This window comes from Myiozetetes cayanensis, unplaced genomic scaffold (assembly GCF_022539395.1).
Source record: "Myiozetetes cayanensis isolate MyiCay16 unplaced genomic scaffold, myiCay2020 scf6-25, whole genome shotgun sequence".
NCBI lineage: Eukaryota > Metazoa > Chordata > Aves > Passeriformes > Tyrannidae > Myiozetetes > Myiozetetes cayanensis.
This window is the reverse complement of record NW_026087853.1, coordinates 48,457,439-48,469,795: the sequence shown is the minus strand read 5'-3', so window position 1 is coordinate 48,469,795 and position 12,357 is coordinate 48,457,439. Positions and strand designations below refer to the sequence as shown.

General features: G+C 43.5%; 1 protein-coding gene and 1 long non-coding RNA gene across 22 annotated transcripts in view; one reads left to right on the top strand and one right to left on the bottom strand.

Moving 5' to 3' along the window:
* The window catches only part of LOC126650715 (uncharacterized), a 45,087-nt gene extending 34,203 nt beyond the window's left edge, over positions 1 to 10,884 (bottom strand). For 14 of the 17 annotated variants that reach the window (XR_007631477.1, XR_007631472.1, XR_007631480.1 and 11 more), the window contains exons 1-2: positions 10,334 to 10,884; positions 1,877 to 2,007 (exon numbers count right to left, since the gene is read on the bottom strand). This is a non-coding gene — a long non-coding RNA (uncharacterized LOC126650715). Of the gene's footprint in view, positions 1 to 1,876; positions 2,008 to 3,618; positions 3,703 to 10,333 lie in introns of all 17 variants that reach the window. The other 3 variants (XR_007631473.1, XR_007631474.1, XR_007631481.1) reach the window with 3 other exon arrangements.
* Positions 10,885 to 11,335: 451 nt separating this feature from the next.
* Positions 11,336 to 12,357, top strand: part of KCNC1 (potassium voltage-gated channel subfamily C member 1) — a 127,397-nt gene continuing 126,375 nt past the window's right edge. For 2 of the 5 annotated variants that reach the window (XM_050335839.1, XM_050335837.1), the window contains exon 1: positions 11,343 to 12,260. In XM_050335839.1, the coding sequence (XP_050191796.1) occupies positions 11,691 to 12,260 (570 nt within the window). In that variant the 5' untranslated portion in view covers positions 11,343 to 11,690. Of the gene's footprint in view, positions 12,261 to 12,357 lie in introns of all 5 variants that reach the window. The other 3 variants (XM_050335840.1, XM_050335841.1, XM_050335838.1) reach the window with 3 other exon arrangements.

The following is a 12,357-nucleotide window of genomic DNA, read 5'->3' as shown; positions in this document are numbered from 1 at the left end:
TGTTCAAGACCAGTTTGGACATGGCTCTGAGCAACCTGGTTCAGTGCAAGGTGTCCTTCCCCACGTCAGAGGGGTTGGAACTGGATGGCATTTAACGTCCCTTCCAACCCCAACCATTCTATGACTCATTTTATGATTCTATGAAATCACCTTGGTGTGCACAGTAACCCCCACCCAGCATACAGGTGTAGAATAGCACAAGCTGAGAATCAGTCCTGCCCATTTGGAAAGACCATCTGAAGCCATGCAAGGGAAAGGTAAGCAAGTGTAGAGGGGACTATCTAAAGATCTCCTACCTTGTAGTTTGGCCATTCCTTTCTTTCACACTGATATTTTACTTCTGAATCCTAAACCTAATCAATCAATACCTTTCTGTTATCCATGTATTTGCTTTTTTCATGCCATCTGTGGGTTTCCGAGGTTGGAGCCCTACACAATCCATGTGCCTGTGGTACTAGGAGGTACTTTTGATTGCTGCTACTTGCTGTAGTGTTAAAGGAGAGTACATTATGACTAACAAGTAGTGCGTGCGCTTTTCTCCAGACCACCGGAGGGCAGCATTTCCATGAAAAAGAGGACTTTAGTGCATTCATTTTTATTTTTCCTCACCTTTCCTATAACTTTTATAAACTCTTCCTCAGCTCAAGTAGAGAGCATCATTTCACACCAAGACAACTGAAATTAATGAGCCGGATTCCTACGTAGTGTAAATTCATCAGTCTTACTGGCAGTTGACACATAAGGTACCCTTATCTGTTGGAATTATCACAGCAGGTACAAACTCAAACCATGAGTTTGGATGCTCAAGGTTGCATTTTGGTGTGCAAAACCATAGGCTTTTGTGTCTATATGGCAAGGTATCCCTATGCTTTGCCTAAAGGTTGTTGAAATGAAGACCATCATAAAGAAAAGCATTTATACAACAACTTGTGAAGGGAGACCTGTTCTTCAAACAGGGCATGTAATGCTCTCATTACAGATCTAATACCATAGAAATACAAATGTATGCAGGGAGGTACATGTGTCACACATGTTCCTCTGTATGGAGAAGGTCATACTTACATACTTCTGTTCCTTTTGGAAAGGAAGCATGGTTATGTGCTGGGCAAACATGCTCTACGCTCTCAAAGGCTGTCCTCTACAGAACTACACACTTGAAACAGCTTGCACTTGAAAGCCAGCTGCACAAAATGTAGTCCCAAACATGCTTTTCAAAAGCTTCACAAATGCCAATTACATTAAGCGATATGAAAAAAAGCAACAAAGTAATGTGCCTAATTAACAAAGCTAGAGATGGAGCCAGCCATTTAGTTTGAAGTACTTCCAAGAGAGATGTTAAATGCAACGGTCAGGGCAACTCTGGAAGAAATAAATTAACATGCTGGGATAATACTTCAAGCTCTGTGGGAGTAAAAAGTGTGTGTGGTGAAGGGAAACAAAGGTAAAAATATCACAGGGTGCTATTTTGTTTGTTTGTTTGCCAAGGACACTTTAGCTTTGGTCATTTATTATTCTTCATGGTATGCTAGAAATTATGCAAGAAGACATGAAAGTATCAGCATTGCGTCACTGGATTTCCTAAATTTATCCTTTCCCCACCTGTTAAGTCTTAGCTCAAGGTCAATAGAAACAACCATTTTGAGTGAAGGAATTATGAGATAAGACACATTCACGAGAAAGACTTTAATGGTGTTCTTTTATCTTTAGTACTATCCGCAACCACAGCTTAAAAGATTCCTCTCACCACAGGACTTCTCTGAGCAATAATCTCTGTTGGCTTGTTCAGAGAATACTCTGTACATGTCTTTTGTTCCACAATAGTGGTTGTTTTCTGGTCCCCATAGCTAAGAGCTAACTGATTCTAAATCTTAGGTACCTGTCATTCCGTAAGCTCAGGCCATCACAAACTCTCAAGTTCCAGCAAGTAGCATGGCTTGAATCTGTTCCAGTCCTCATCTGTTGGCAGCTGTTTCCATCTGCTCCTTCTTGAACCGTTCTGCTCAGTCCCTGGGGAAGTGCAGAAAGATTGTCACGCAATGAACTTGCTTGTTGTGAGTTGGCTGCTCATGTTTTACCCGAATCTGTCATTTCACCTCGTCTGCTCTCTGGCCTTTTTTTGCCATAAGAATTCTGAGTTCTGCTGTGCATCAAAGGAAAGAAAAAAAAAGAAAAAAAAAAAAAAGCTATTCCTCAGATGGGGATGACAAAATGTTAATCCTTCTTTTAAGTACAAATAATTATTATTAAAAAGAGATACAGAAAAGATTGATCAGATCACTTAATCCTCACAGCAGCTAGGTACATAGTGATTCCTGCATGTATGTTTTGTAGCTAAACATGTCTGACATATCTTTGCTTTGTGATGAGGGAAGACATATGCCCTTCAAGCACTCCATTAACTGTGGTCTTTTTTTGCTTGTTTTTGTGGTAAAACACGAAGTATAGAGAAAAAAAAAAAACAAAAAACGAAAATGACATTTTCTGTTTTAGACACCAGTGGTTATGTTTCCAAACTTGCAGCTGAGCCTTTAGGAACTTTGGTTGGCTGAGCAAATGTCTATGTGCACTCTATTAATTTATCCTATTGCTATTTATGTACTTGTTAACTTGATATCTACAGACTAACATTAATTTACCAGAGTGAAGTAAAAGCTTTTACTTTTTCTTAACAAAGATAACTAATTTTATAATTTTATCTCTGAAAGTTTTAATTCATATTTTCATATACCTAATTTCTAGCCTAATTTCCTACTGGACCAAATCCTCCTCAAATCTCTTGGGCCTTTAAACAGGTATACCTGAAAATGCAAACTTTAGTTGCCAAAACATACTTTTTTTTTTCCTTCCAAAGTACTTGAAAGCACATCCCTAAATATAAGCAGCATTCTGCAGATCCTACTCAGTCTTAGATTGGGAGGGGAGAAATACTCAATAAGACAAGCAGTACAACATAACAGGGAAACAAAGCTAAAGAAATTCCATTAGTAACCCAAGTGCAATCACCTGGATTTTGCCCTACCAGAATGACACGTATTTATGGATATATAGGCAAAAACACCTCCTAAGGGCTGTATAAGCAGACACTCAGGATAACTGACAGTAATTTCATTGACTTCCCACATCACCTCTTCCGTGGTTCACTGTCCTTTGGAGCATATGTCTCTCTGCTTGGACTATGCAGTAGCCAAATGGGGCCACAGAAGCACCACTGTAGTACTTCTGGCATGAAGACCTTTCCATATAATGAAGAACTCTTAAGGGCTTTGGCATGATAAAGCAAATAAGAAGCATCTTTGCCCACATCCTGAATTACTACTGCATGGGCAATCTTTTTCTGACTTTTTAACAGGCAGGATGACTATGAGCTAGAGAACAATTTTAAAAGAACCTGCAGAAATCTATTTTATTTTTTATTACAGTCTGACAAATTACAAAGGGAAAAAAAAAAAAGGCCTTTACTGTGGATTTGAGAACTGGACACCACTTATCTCTCATTCCTTCATAGAAAAGTCAGTACACATGCTATTGTAGGCTGTCTTATAGGATGAGAATCCATCCTAGAAAAATAGAAAGGTCCAATTTTGAATGAGAATGGAACATAACTGAAGGAAGACCTACTTTGATTTCTTGTTGGCCAACTCTGAATATCTTGTCCCACTGTGATCTTCCTGTGCTTCCTTGTTATTCCCCAGTCCCTTCTACCTAGAGGCAAAGATGACAACTGCAGAATGTGGCAGAATCCACAGATGAATCAGACTGAGTCAGTAAACAATGACTAAAATGCAGTCTCATGGGAACAAACATATCACTATGCTTCTTAACCTAAACCATTTAAATACAAACCTGCTGCAAACCTTATATGTTACCAGGAATCCCAGCCACAATCTGGAGGGATGGGACAACCCCTGTGCACGGAGGCTCCTACAGAACTCTTTCCCAGGTCCTGAAAACTCTGGGTAGAGCATCTTCCTGCTTTCTGGAGCACAGAGACCATTCATGATAGTATATCCCAGAAAGAGAAGGCTGAGGACAAGCTGATAGAGGTGTTATCTCCTCACTCTTTACTTTAACAAAGCACCTCATTTAACTGGAACAAAAGGCTGCTGTTAATGCTGAGCCACAGGCCTAGGCATGAGACAGGATCAGGAAATCTGCATTCCCAGCAGTTGGCCCAAGATTTGTGACAAAAGCTGGATTTTGCTTTCCATTCACTCACACTTATATTGTATAAATCCTGGTTATTGACAAAAGAAATTCAGCAGATTTCATCTCGAGCACCAATTATTTAACTAGCATTACTTGAACTATCATATTTTATATCTCTTCATATGCAGCATACAAATAATTACTTCAACAGGATTAAATGTCACATTTCATAGGACTGGCTGCGTAAATATTTACAAAGCTAAAGAACAGCAAAGACATCTCAGAGTTATTGATTCATGTCAAATATTGAGAAGCTGGGTTAATCAAGGGATTTAAGTAATGCTTTAAACCTTTGAGTCAGCATTGTTGAGATTTATTTAAACTACTCTTACCTTTCAACATCTACAGTTTTACAAATCGTTTATAACAATAAAGATTTACAGGCCATTTCCCATCTGCTTGTCTGAGAACATTTCAGTTCTATTGTGAACTCAGAGTAGGCTGAAGAAGTAATAACAGCTGTGAAAAGTGAATCACTACACAAAAATAAAGTTCTCATTTCAATGAAAAAACAAAAAGGGAAGAAAGAAATGTTCTAATTATTTTGATGTATTAGAGAAATAGTCAGCTGACAGGCAAGCACATACATTGTATAAAATAGAGAATGTTCTATACTGCTTGGTCAGAAACAGACCCCAATATATTTTTTTTGGTGGTTAAATGAAAAAGATACACTTGCAGCACTGAGAACTGCATGCTTTTTTCAAGAAAAGACTAGCACCTCCTGTTCTGTAATCTGTATATAGTAGATGTGAAATACATATGTCTGTATCTATGTGTTTGTGTCTGTTGCTATGTTCATGCACCTGCAAATTGGCTGAGCTTTTAAAAACATAGTGACAGCATTAGTAGAGTTTTGTTTTCAGAAAAAGCTGCCTAGGCCAGCCTAAAAAAGTGAAGGATCTTTTAGGCCTCCCCAAAACAAATCATCTAATAAAATAAAGCCAAATCCCTAGCTCTTTCTGAAACTCTAGTCACAGTACATTGTAGGAGTTACATAGCTCAGACCTATGTGTGCTCTTTTAGAAATGCAGACCCAAGCCCTCAGGATGGCTGCTCTCAGCTCAGAGCTTACCAGCTTCCATAAGTATGTTATGTGCTGACATGAAAATTCCAGCTGTGTAAGCTGAATTTTCCTGATCACCAGCTGTGTTTTTTTGCTGGACCACACCTAGATCAGCAGGAAGAAGACAAGAGACAAAATCTATGCCCTTCCTATAACTCCTCATTGTAACAAAGTGATACATTAGCCAAGCTGTATACCTGATTTCAGATACTTAAAATAGATTTTGCTGTGATTGAGCCCTATGATTTCTTGAGGAGCAATTATTTCTGTTTTGGGGAATGCCTCATCAAAGATAAATCCTGATAATTTTATTAAGCCTTGACTAGAGAATATGCTCCAAGAGAAGCATGGTGCTTGGCCCATTCCAGCTACATGCTGGATTCAAGCACATGCTGGGGGTGAGACAGACAGCTCAACAGTTGTTTACAATGCTTACTGCCCTTTTTGCCAGGAAGAAGCAATCTTCTCTTTACACACAGGAAAGACAGTTTGGAAACCCCCCCAGTCCTTTAGCAAGCAGCAGAAAACTGCTTCCACCACCTTGACTTGCTTGTGCGCACCATCCCCATCATTTTATATGCTCGGTTCCGTCTCCCATAAATTTTCAGCAAAACCAAATGGATTCAGGTGGGAGTTTCTCTCAGTTACTGGAGTGAGTAAAGATGATGATCTCTATCATGTCACAATATTACTTCCATTTTTTCCAGAGCAACTTCCATTTATCTCACAATTTCATATGCACTTTCTGAAGGATCCCAAAGGAATTTGCAGATCAAAAAGAACCTTCAGTCACAAATGTCAGCCCAGTACAAGTGAACGAAAAACAAATGCAATTTAGCAGACAGAGCACAGTAAATACTTCTCAGTATAAAGCAAAGCCACACAACAGTTGAAGAACACGAATGAACATGAAGTACATATTCAAGTAAAACTGAAGTAATTAAGAATCAAAAATCGAGATATAAAAGTACGGGAACTAGCATTTAGCCATTACTTCCAGTGCTCTGGTTACTCTCATTAAAAGCATCATGACTTCTTTGCGTCAGGCTTTGGGCTACACAGCTCTTCAGACATGCAGAATCTCTATGACTCCCACAGTCAACATTAAGCACCAACCCACAATTTTCTCCTCCATTCTCTTTCTTTCTATGGAAGGCTTTCATCCAATTAATGACAATTCAAAGGGGTAAATCTAACCTTTCAGGAAAGTAATATCATCTATGCAATTGCAGTTCCTTTATTTTCAAATGATTTTCAAGGACAAAGTGACCACACCGCATGCTGAAGTGCATCACAGCTTTCCATTTAAAGACCTCAAACCAAATGATTTACAATGATCAATGTTAACAGATAGAACAATTCAAAGCATGATGTAATCTAAAACTGATAAAGAACTGCACTGAAATACTGTTGAGTTGTCATGAATTTAATGCAAGAGAGCACAGGCTGAATTATAGCATTCATGCACTGCAAAACTGGTGTTCCAGCCCTGGCTGCCTTTTGTTTTGAGATTATAATTCTTACAAATAATTCTCTCCCTCACAGCTTCCTCCAGCTTTAAAAGCATTTTGAATGTGGTCTCCAGTTGCATTCATATTTGTGCATAAAGTCACAGGTTCTCTCAATATCTTTTTTCCCTCTTCAGATTGTTACAATTGGTCAACATTTTTCCTTGAAGATAAAGTGACTGATGAACTCAGAGCTAGCCTTAGATTTTATGAGCGAGAGCTTCATTAGCTGTCACCATTGCTGGTATCCTCACCAGGAACCTTTATGAATGAAGAGGCTAAAGAGGTGTTTAGAATCACTACTCTTGATACACTAGTAAAGCATCAAAGTATACTTTGTGCCTATACAGTTCTGTCAATCCAGCATCTTCCGTAAGTGGTAGAATGTCTACATAAAAAATAAAAACAATTTTAAAAAAATTAAAATTTCACTTCAAATATATAAGTTACTAGGTTAAGGAATGTTAGGGAATATACGCTCAGGCATCTCGCACATTGATAAAAAAGCTCCTTTGGAGTTAGATAGAAATCACTGCCGTTGTCAGCTAAAGCAGTAAGTAGAGAACAGAAGGATTAACAAGAGTGAGCCCACACTAGCTATTTTTCAGTTTGTAGACTTCTGTCTAAAACACAACCTACCTTTCATTGTATATGACTGCCCTGGGGATGCTAAAGTATAGGGCAGCAAAGGTGATCTGAGTACACCAGATACAGAGGTGAAAGAAGGACTTAGTCTTCCTGTGTCATCAGAACACAGGAGACAGTGAGGTGACCTGACAGGAGTGATAAAATTAGTAAAGGGCTGACTCTTTTTCTGTTAGACAGTAGTTTAAAAACTAAATAATATCTATGGCTTGAAGTTAATCTTCCACTGTCGCAATTAAAAATGTTGATTTAGAAGAACAGCTAAGGTTATAAGTAGACCAAATGACTAAGGACTGCTCAAAGTGCATATATACTCTCCTGGGTAGTAGCTGCACTACTCTGGCCTGTCAGAATCCTCCCACAAGGGAGGCCTTCAGAGAGACCTTTCTAAACTCTATAGCTTATTTTCTCCACTTATGCCAGGTTTTGGTCAGCCCCAGCTCACCGTAGATGATCATCAAAATCTCTCACCACTTATTAGAATGAACTCAGGAAACAAAATGTATTTCCAAGGCTAATAGCTTTTAATGCATTTTTTAAAATTCTGATAACACCACCTGCTGCTGCTATACCAGAATCCTTTTCCAAACTGACTGAACTATTTGGATAACCTACTAAGTCTGTGTCTCCTACAGAGGGCTCCCAGCACTATTAAAGCTGGTTTAGTTCTTTTTAACATGTAAAACTTAGTAAGGTTAATTACGAAGTTAACTTAAAATGACAAATGATATCACAGAAAAACTAGATAATTCCTGGGCTTACACATCCACCTTCACATTAAGTCCTTCTTAAAGATGTTTAACATAAACCAAATGTTTAAACATTTAAAGATGTCAAATATAAACCAGAACAAAAAGTAGTTATAATGCTTTTATTTTTCAGTGGGACTAGGAGGACAGAAGTACCACTGTATCGTTTGGGATTAACCAAACTTCCATGGAAGTTTTCTGTCTGCAAACTAGATCTTGAAAAAGTAGTTGATTTGTTTCATCTATCATAATCCAAACATTTCTAATTATGGACAATTATTTTTTTAAATTAAACTATAATTTTATATCACTATATGGCAAGCTTAAAGCAAAACTGCTCACACACAGCACCTGCTAGACTGTCTTAAAACTTCCATTTCATGCAATCCAAAAACCACCTATCTGGTGGTATCAACAATCACTAATCAAACAAATGCAAATCATGCTATAATCTACCATGCAAAGCAAAGTCTTTGTGTTTTAATATGTAGTTATTTTGTGCCCCAATCCTTGTTAAATAAAGATGTTATTTTCTAATACTCTCCCTCTCAAGCTTCAATATAAGCTTCAAACATGATGTTATCTTTCATTTTCCACATCAAAATAATGTATAAACTTCATGTTCCAATTTATATTTCCAGAAGACCTTCCATTTCAGTAGCTATCTTGCTCCAGATCTCACAAGCTCCTGCTCGCCCATCAGTCTCTGATTTTGGGTCCTCTCACATCTTTTGAAATATCCAACTCTTCTGTCTCTACCAACACTCCTTTTTCAATTATAGCTTTAGTGTCTTCAAAGAAACCTTGCAGGTCACTTAAGCGTGGCCTCCTCACCTGAGTCCATGAAAAGTATCTTTAAGCAAGCTTTCCAGTTTTTAATATATACTTTCAGATGACTTCTGAGGTCCTGTACCACCCTCCTTCAGTTCCCCAGACAAGAAGGGAAACCCAAGCAACAGAAGCTGCATGATATCCCTTTCATCCCCCCAGTCACCTTAGTTCCCAACACTGAAATGCCTAAAGAAGAATCATTCAGGGGGGTAAGATAATGTGGAAGACAAGAGCTAATGAGCTGGGAAAGAGCCTCTAGAGTTGTGGATGTGACCAGAAGGACCTACTAGCCTAGGATTTAGAGGCCCTTAACTTCTTTCCTGGATTATCTGCCTTCCTCAGCCTTCACAACTCTCAAAGCCTGCTCTATGGTAGGTCTTCCCATTGATCCCCAGATCTATTATTATCAAAAGGAGTGACTTACTATGATTAAAAAAATAATTTTCATATGTATTATTTCTATCAGTGAGTCAACATCCTCTTTTCCTTTCTCTAGCCCAGGCTTGGGTTCACAGACCTGCCCTCTTCTCCCTCTGTGCACTCAGGCTGGCAATTCTCAAGGACTTTAGAAAGCATTTCTGTACTTGTGATTCTCATATTCTCCCTCTGTCATCAACCTTTCTGCCTCTGTTCAGTCCCAGTGCTCAAGTGGCTGTCTGGCATCTCTTCGTGGAGATTTTGTCATCAGTTTTTGCTAGCTAAAATGCAGAGTTGCCTTGATTTAACCTCACTTTCCCTTTTCTCTTTCACTGCTGCTGACACCAGTAACATACTCCCCTCCCTAGTGTCCTCTTTCCCTTTTCTCAAGAGTCACACACCAGGTCCCAGGCCTTCCTTCTACCCTGCCAGCTTCAAGACCAATCTGTTACCATTTTCACTGACAAACTGCTGGGTAGACCCCTTTAGAATATCCTACCACAGCTACTGCAGAGTTTTCTTCTCTGCATCCCAAACATGCAATGCTCCTTTGCAACCCAAAGAAGCTGCTCACAAACCTGAGCAAACCACTTGCTCCTTGACAGCCCTCCACTTGTTCTTCCCCTACTGTTCCCACACATCTGAATATCTGTCCTACTTCAAAGCTCAGCCTGACTTCATTCCCCTAGTCTACACTCTTCTGTTAATCGTGGTGTTGTCCCTACCACTTCTGCACTCTAGCAGCATTCCCTAACCACGTAACCTTCAATCGTATGTTTCTCCACCCTATTCATTCATCATGACATGACCTCCCATGATCAATCCACAATGGTTCATCTCTCCAGTCTCTCCCATAAGCCTCCTGAGATGCTGGCAGCAAATAAAACAAGATACAGGACTTGTCTACATACCTCTGTCACTTCCCTTCCACACAACCATCTTCCCGCTGTTCTTCAAGCTCCTCACAAAGCAGAAACTGGATTTTTTTTTTGAAACTTCCCTTGGCGTTCATTGTGAATGAAGGAGAACAAAAAAAGAGTAAACAACACAAACTGAAACAAAGGTGTCAGGAAAGAAACAAGTGAACAGTAGGAAAAGCAGGAGGAAAGATGGAGAAGTGGAGCAGGTGTGTGGGACCATGTAAAAGCGCGATAGGAAATGACAACCCTGGGCACCCCTGCTCGTGATGTGAGAAATTCATGCCTGGGGAGATCCTGCGTTTTGCCCTTCAGCGAGTTCAGTTCCGGCAGTACGAGCACAGCCGTGACTCACTTCGGTGGTGCCTGAGAGGGTCACTCAGAGCGCAGCGCGGGGCAGCGCCGCACACGCGGAGGAGACCCCGCAGTGGGGACTCCCCGCTGCGGGAAGGAGGCCGGCGACTCGGGAGGTGAGCTGAGGCGAGGAGGGCGCTCTCCTTCCAGCCGCGGGTACCGGAGCAGACATCCTTGTCCCAGCGGCACGGGTGGGGGCAGCGGCTGCCGAGGAGCGGCGGGGCCGGGGCGGCGGCGGGGCCGGGGGGGCGCGGCCGGCGCTAGGACCGGGCGGGAGCAGCGCCTGCGCGGCGGTGCCCGGCGGGCGGGCGGGCTGCACCGAGCGATCGGCAGCGGCGGCAGCGGGAGGAGCAGCGGCAGCGCCGCGGGTCCCGCCGCCCGCACCGGCAGCGCTCGACCCGGGCCGGCCGGGCGCAGGGGCGGAGGCGGGAGCGCGGCGCTGTCCCTTCAGCACCGGCGGCGCCCCCCGGCCCGCTCCGCCGGGAGGGGCGCGGGCACAGCCCCGCCGTACCCGCGGCGCCCGCAGCCACCACCGGCGCCCGCAGCAGCCCCGCGCACCTGTGGGCAGCGCCGGCGCCGCGATTTTCCTCCTCCCCCCACCCCCGCCCCTATTTTTTTCCTCTTCTTCCTTTTTTTTTTTTTTTTTTAGCTTGTGCTTTTGGCCACGTCCAACCAGGGGAGGGCCCTCCCCCTCCGGCACCGCAGCGCCCGCGCTCCCGGAGCATGGCCCCCCCTGCCCCTGCCCCTCCGCCGCGGCTGCAGCTGCCGCGGACCCCGAGCGTCTGACTCCAGACGGAGGCGGCGCAGCTCCAGGAGCCACCGCCACCGGCATCGCCTCGCAGCGGCCCCGGGGGAGCGGGGCTGGCCGGGGCCCCTCGCCCCCGCGGGCCCGGAGCGGGGCTCGGCTTAGGCACCGACTGCCGCCGAGCAGCCTTACGGGCTTGCTGCCTGCCGTGCTTGCTTGGATGAGTCTGCGACATGCCTAATAAGAGACGAGATGGGCCAGGGCGACGAGAGCGACCGCATTGTGATCAACGTGGGAGGGACTAGGCACCAGACTTACCGCAGCACCCTGCGCACCCTGCCCGGCACGCGGCTGGCCTGGATCGCTGAGCCCGATGCCCACAGCCACTTCGACTATGACCCCCGCACGGATGAGTTTTTCTTCGACCGGCACCCGGGCGTCTTCGCCCACATCCTGAATTACTACCGCACTGGCAAGCTGCACTGCCCCGCGGACGTGTGCGGGCCCCTGTATGAGGAGGAGCTGGCCTTCTGGGGCATCGATGAGACCGATGTGGAGCCCTGCTGTTGGATGACCTACCGGCAGCACCGCGACGCCGAAGAGGCTCTGGACAGCTTTGGTGGGGCGCCCCTGGATAGCAGTGCTGAGGACGGAGACATAGATGGCACTGGAGACTCTGGTGATGGTGAAGATGAGCTGGAGATGACAAAACGCCTAGCACTTAGTGACTCCCCAGATGGCAGGTCTGGGGGCTTCTGGAGACGGTGGCAGCCCCGCATCTGGGCGCTCTTTGAGGATCCCTACTCCTCCAGATATGCAAGGGTAAGCTATGCAATCAGCACCCTCATCAAACAAAACACTCGAACCTCCCTGCAGTCCCACTTCCTCCCGGCATCATCAGGGTTATCTCCACTGTCAG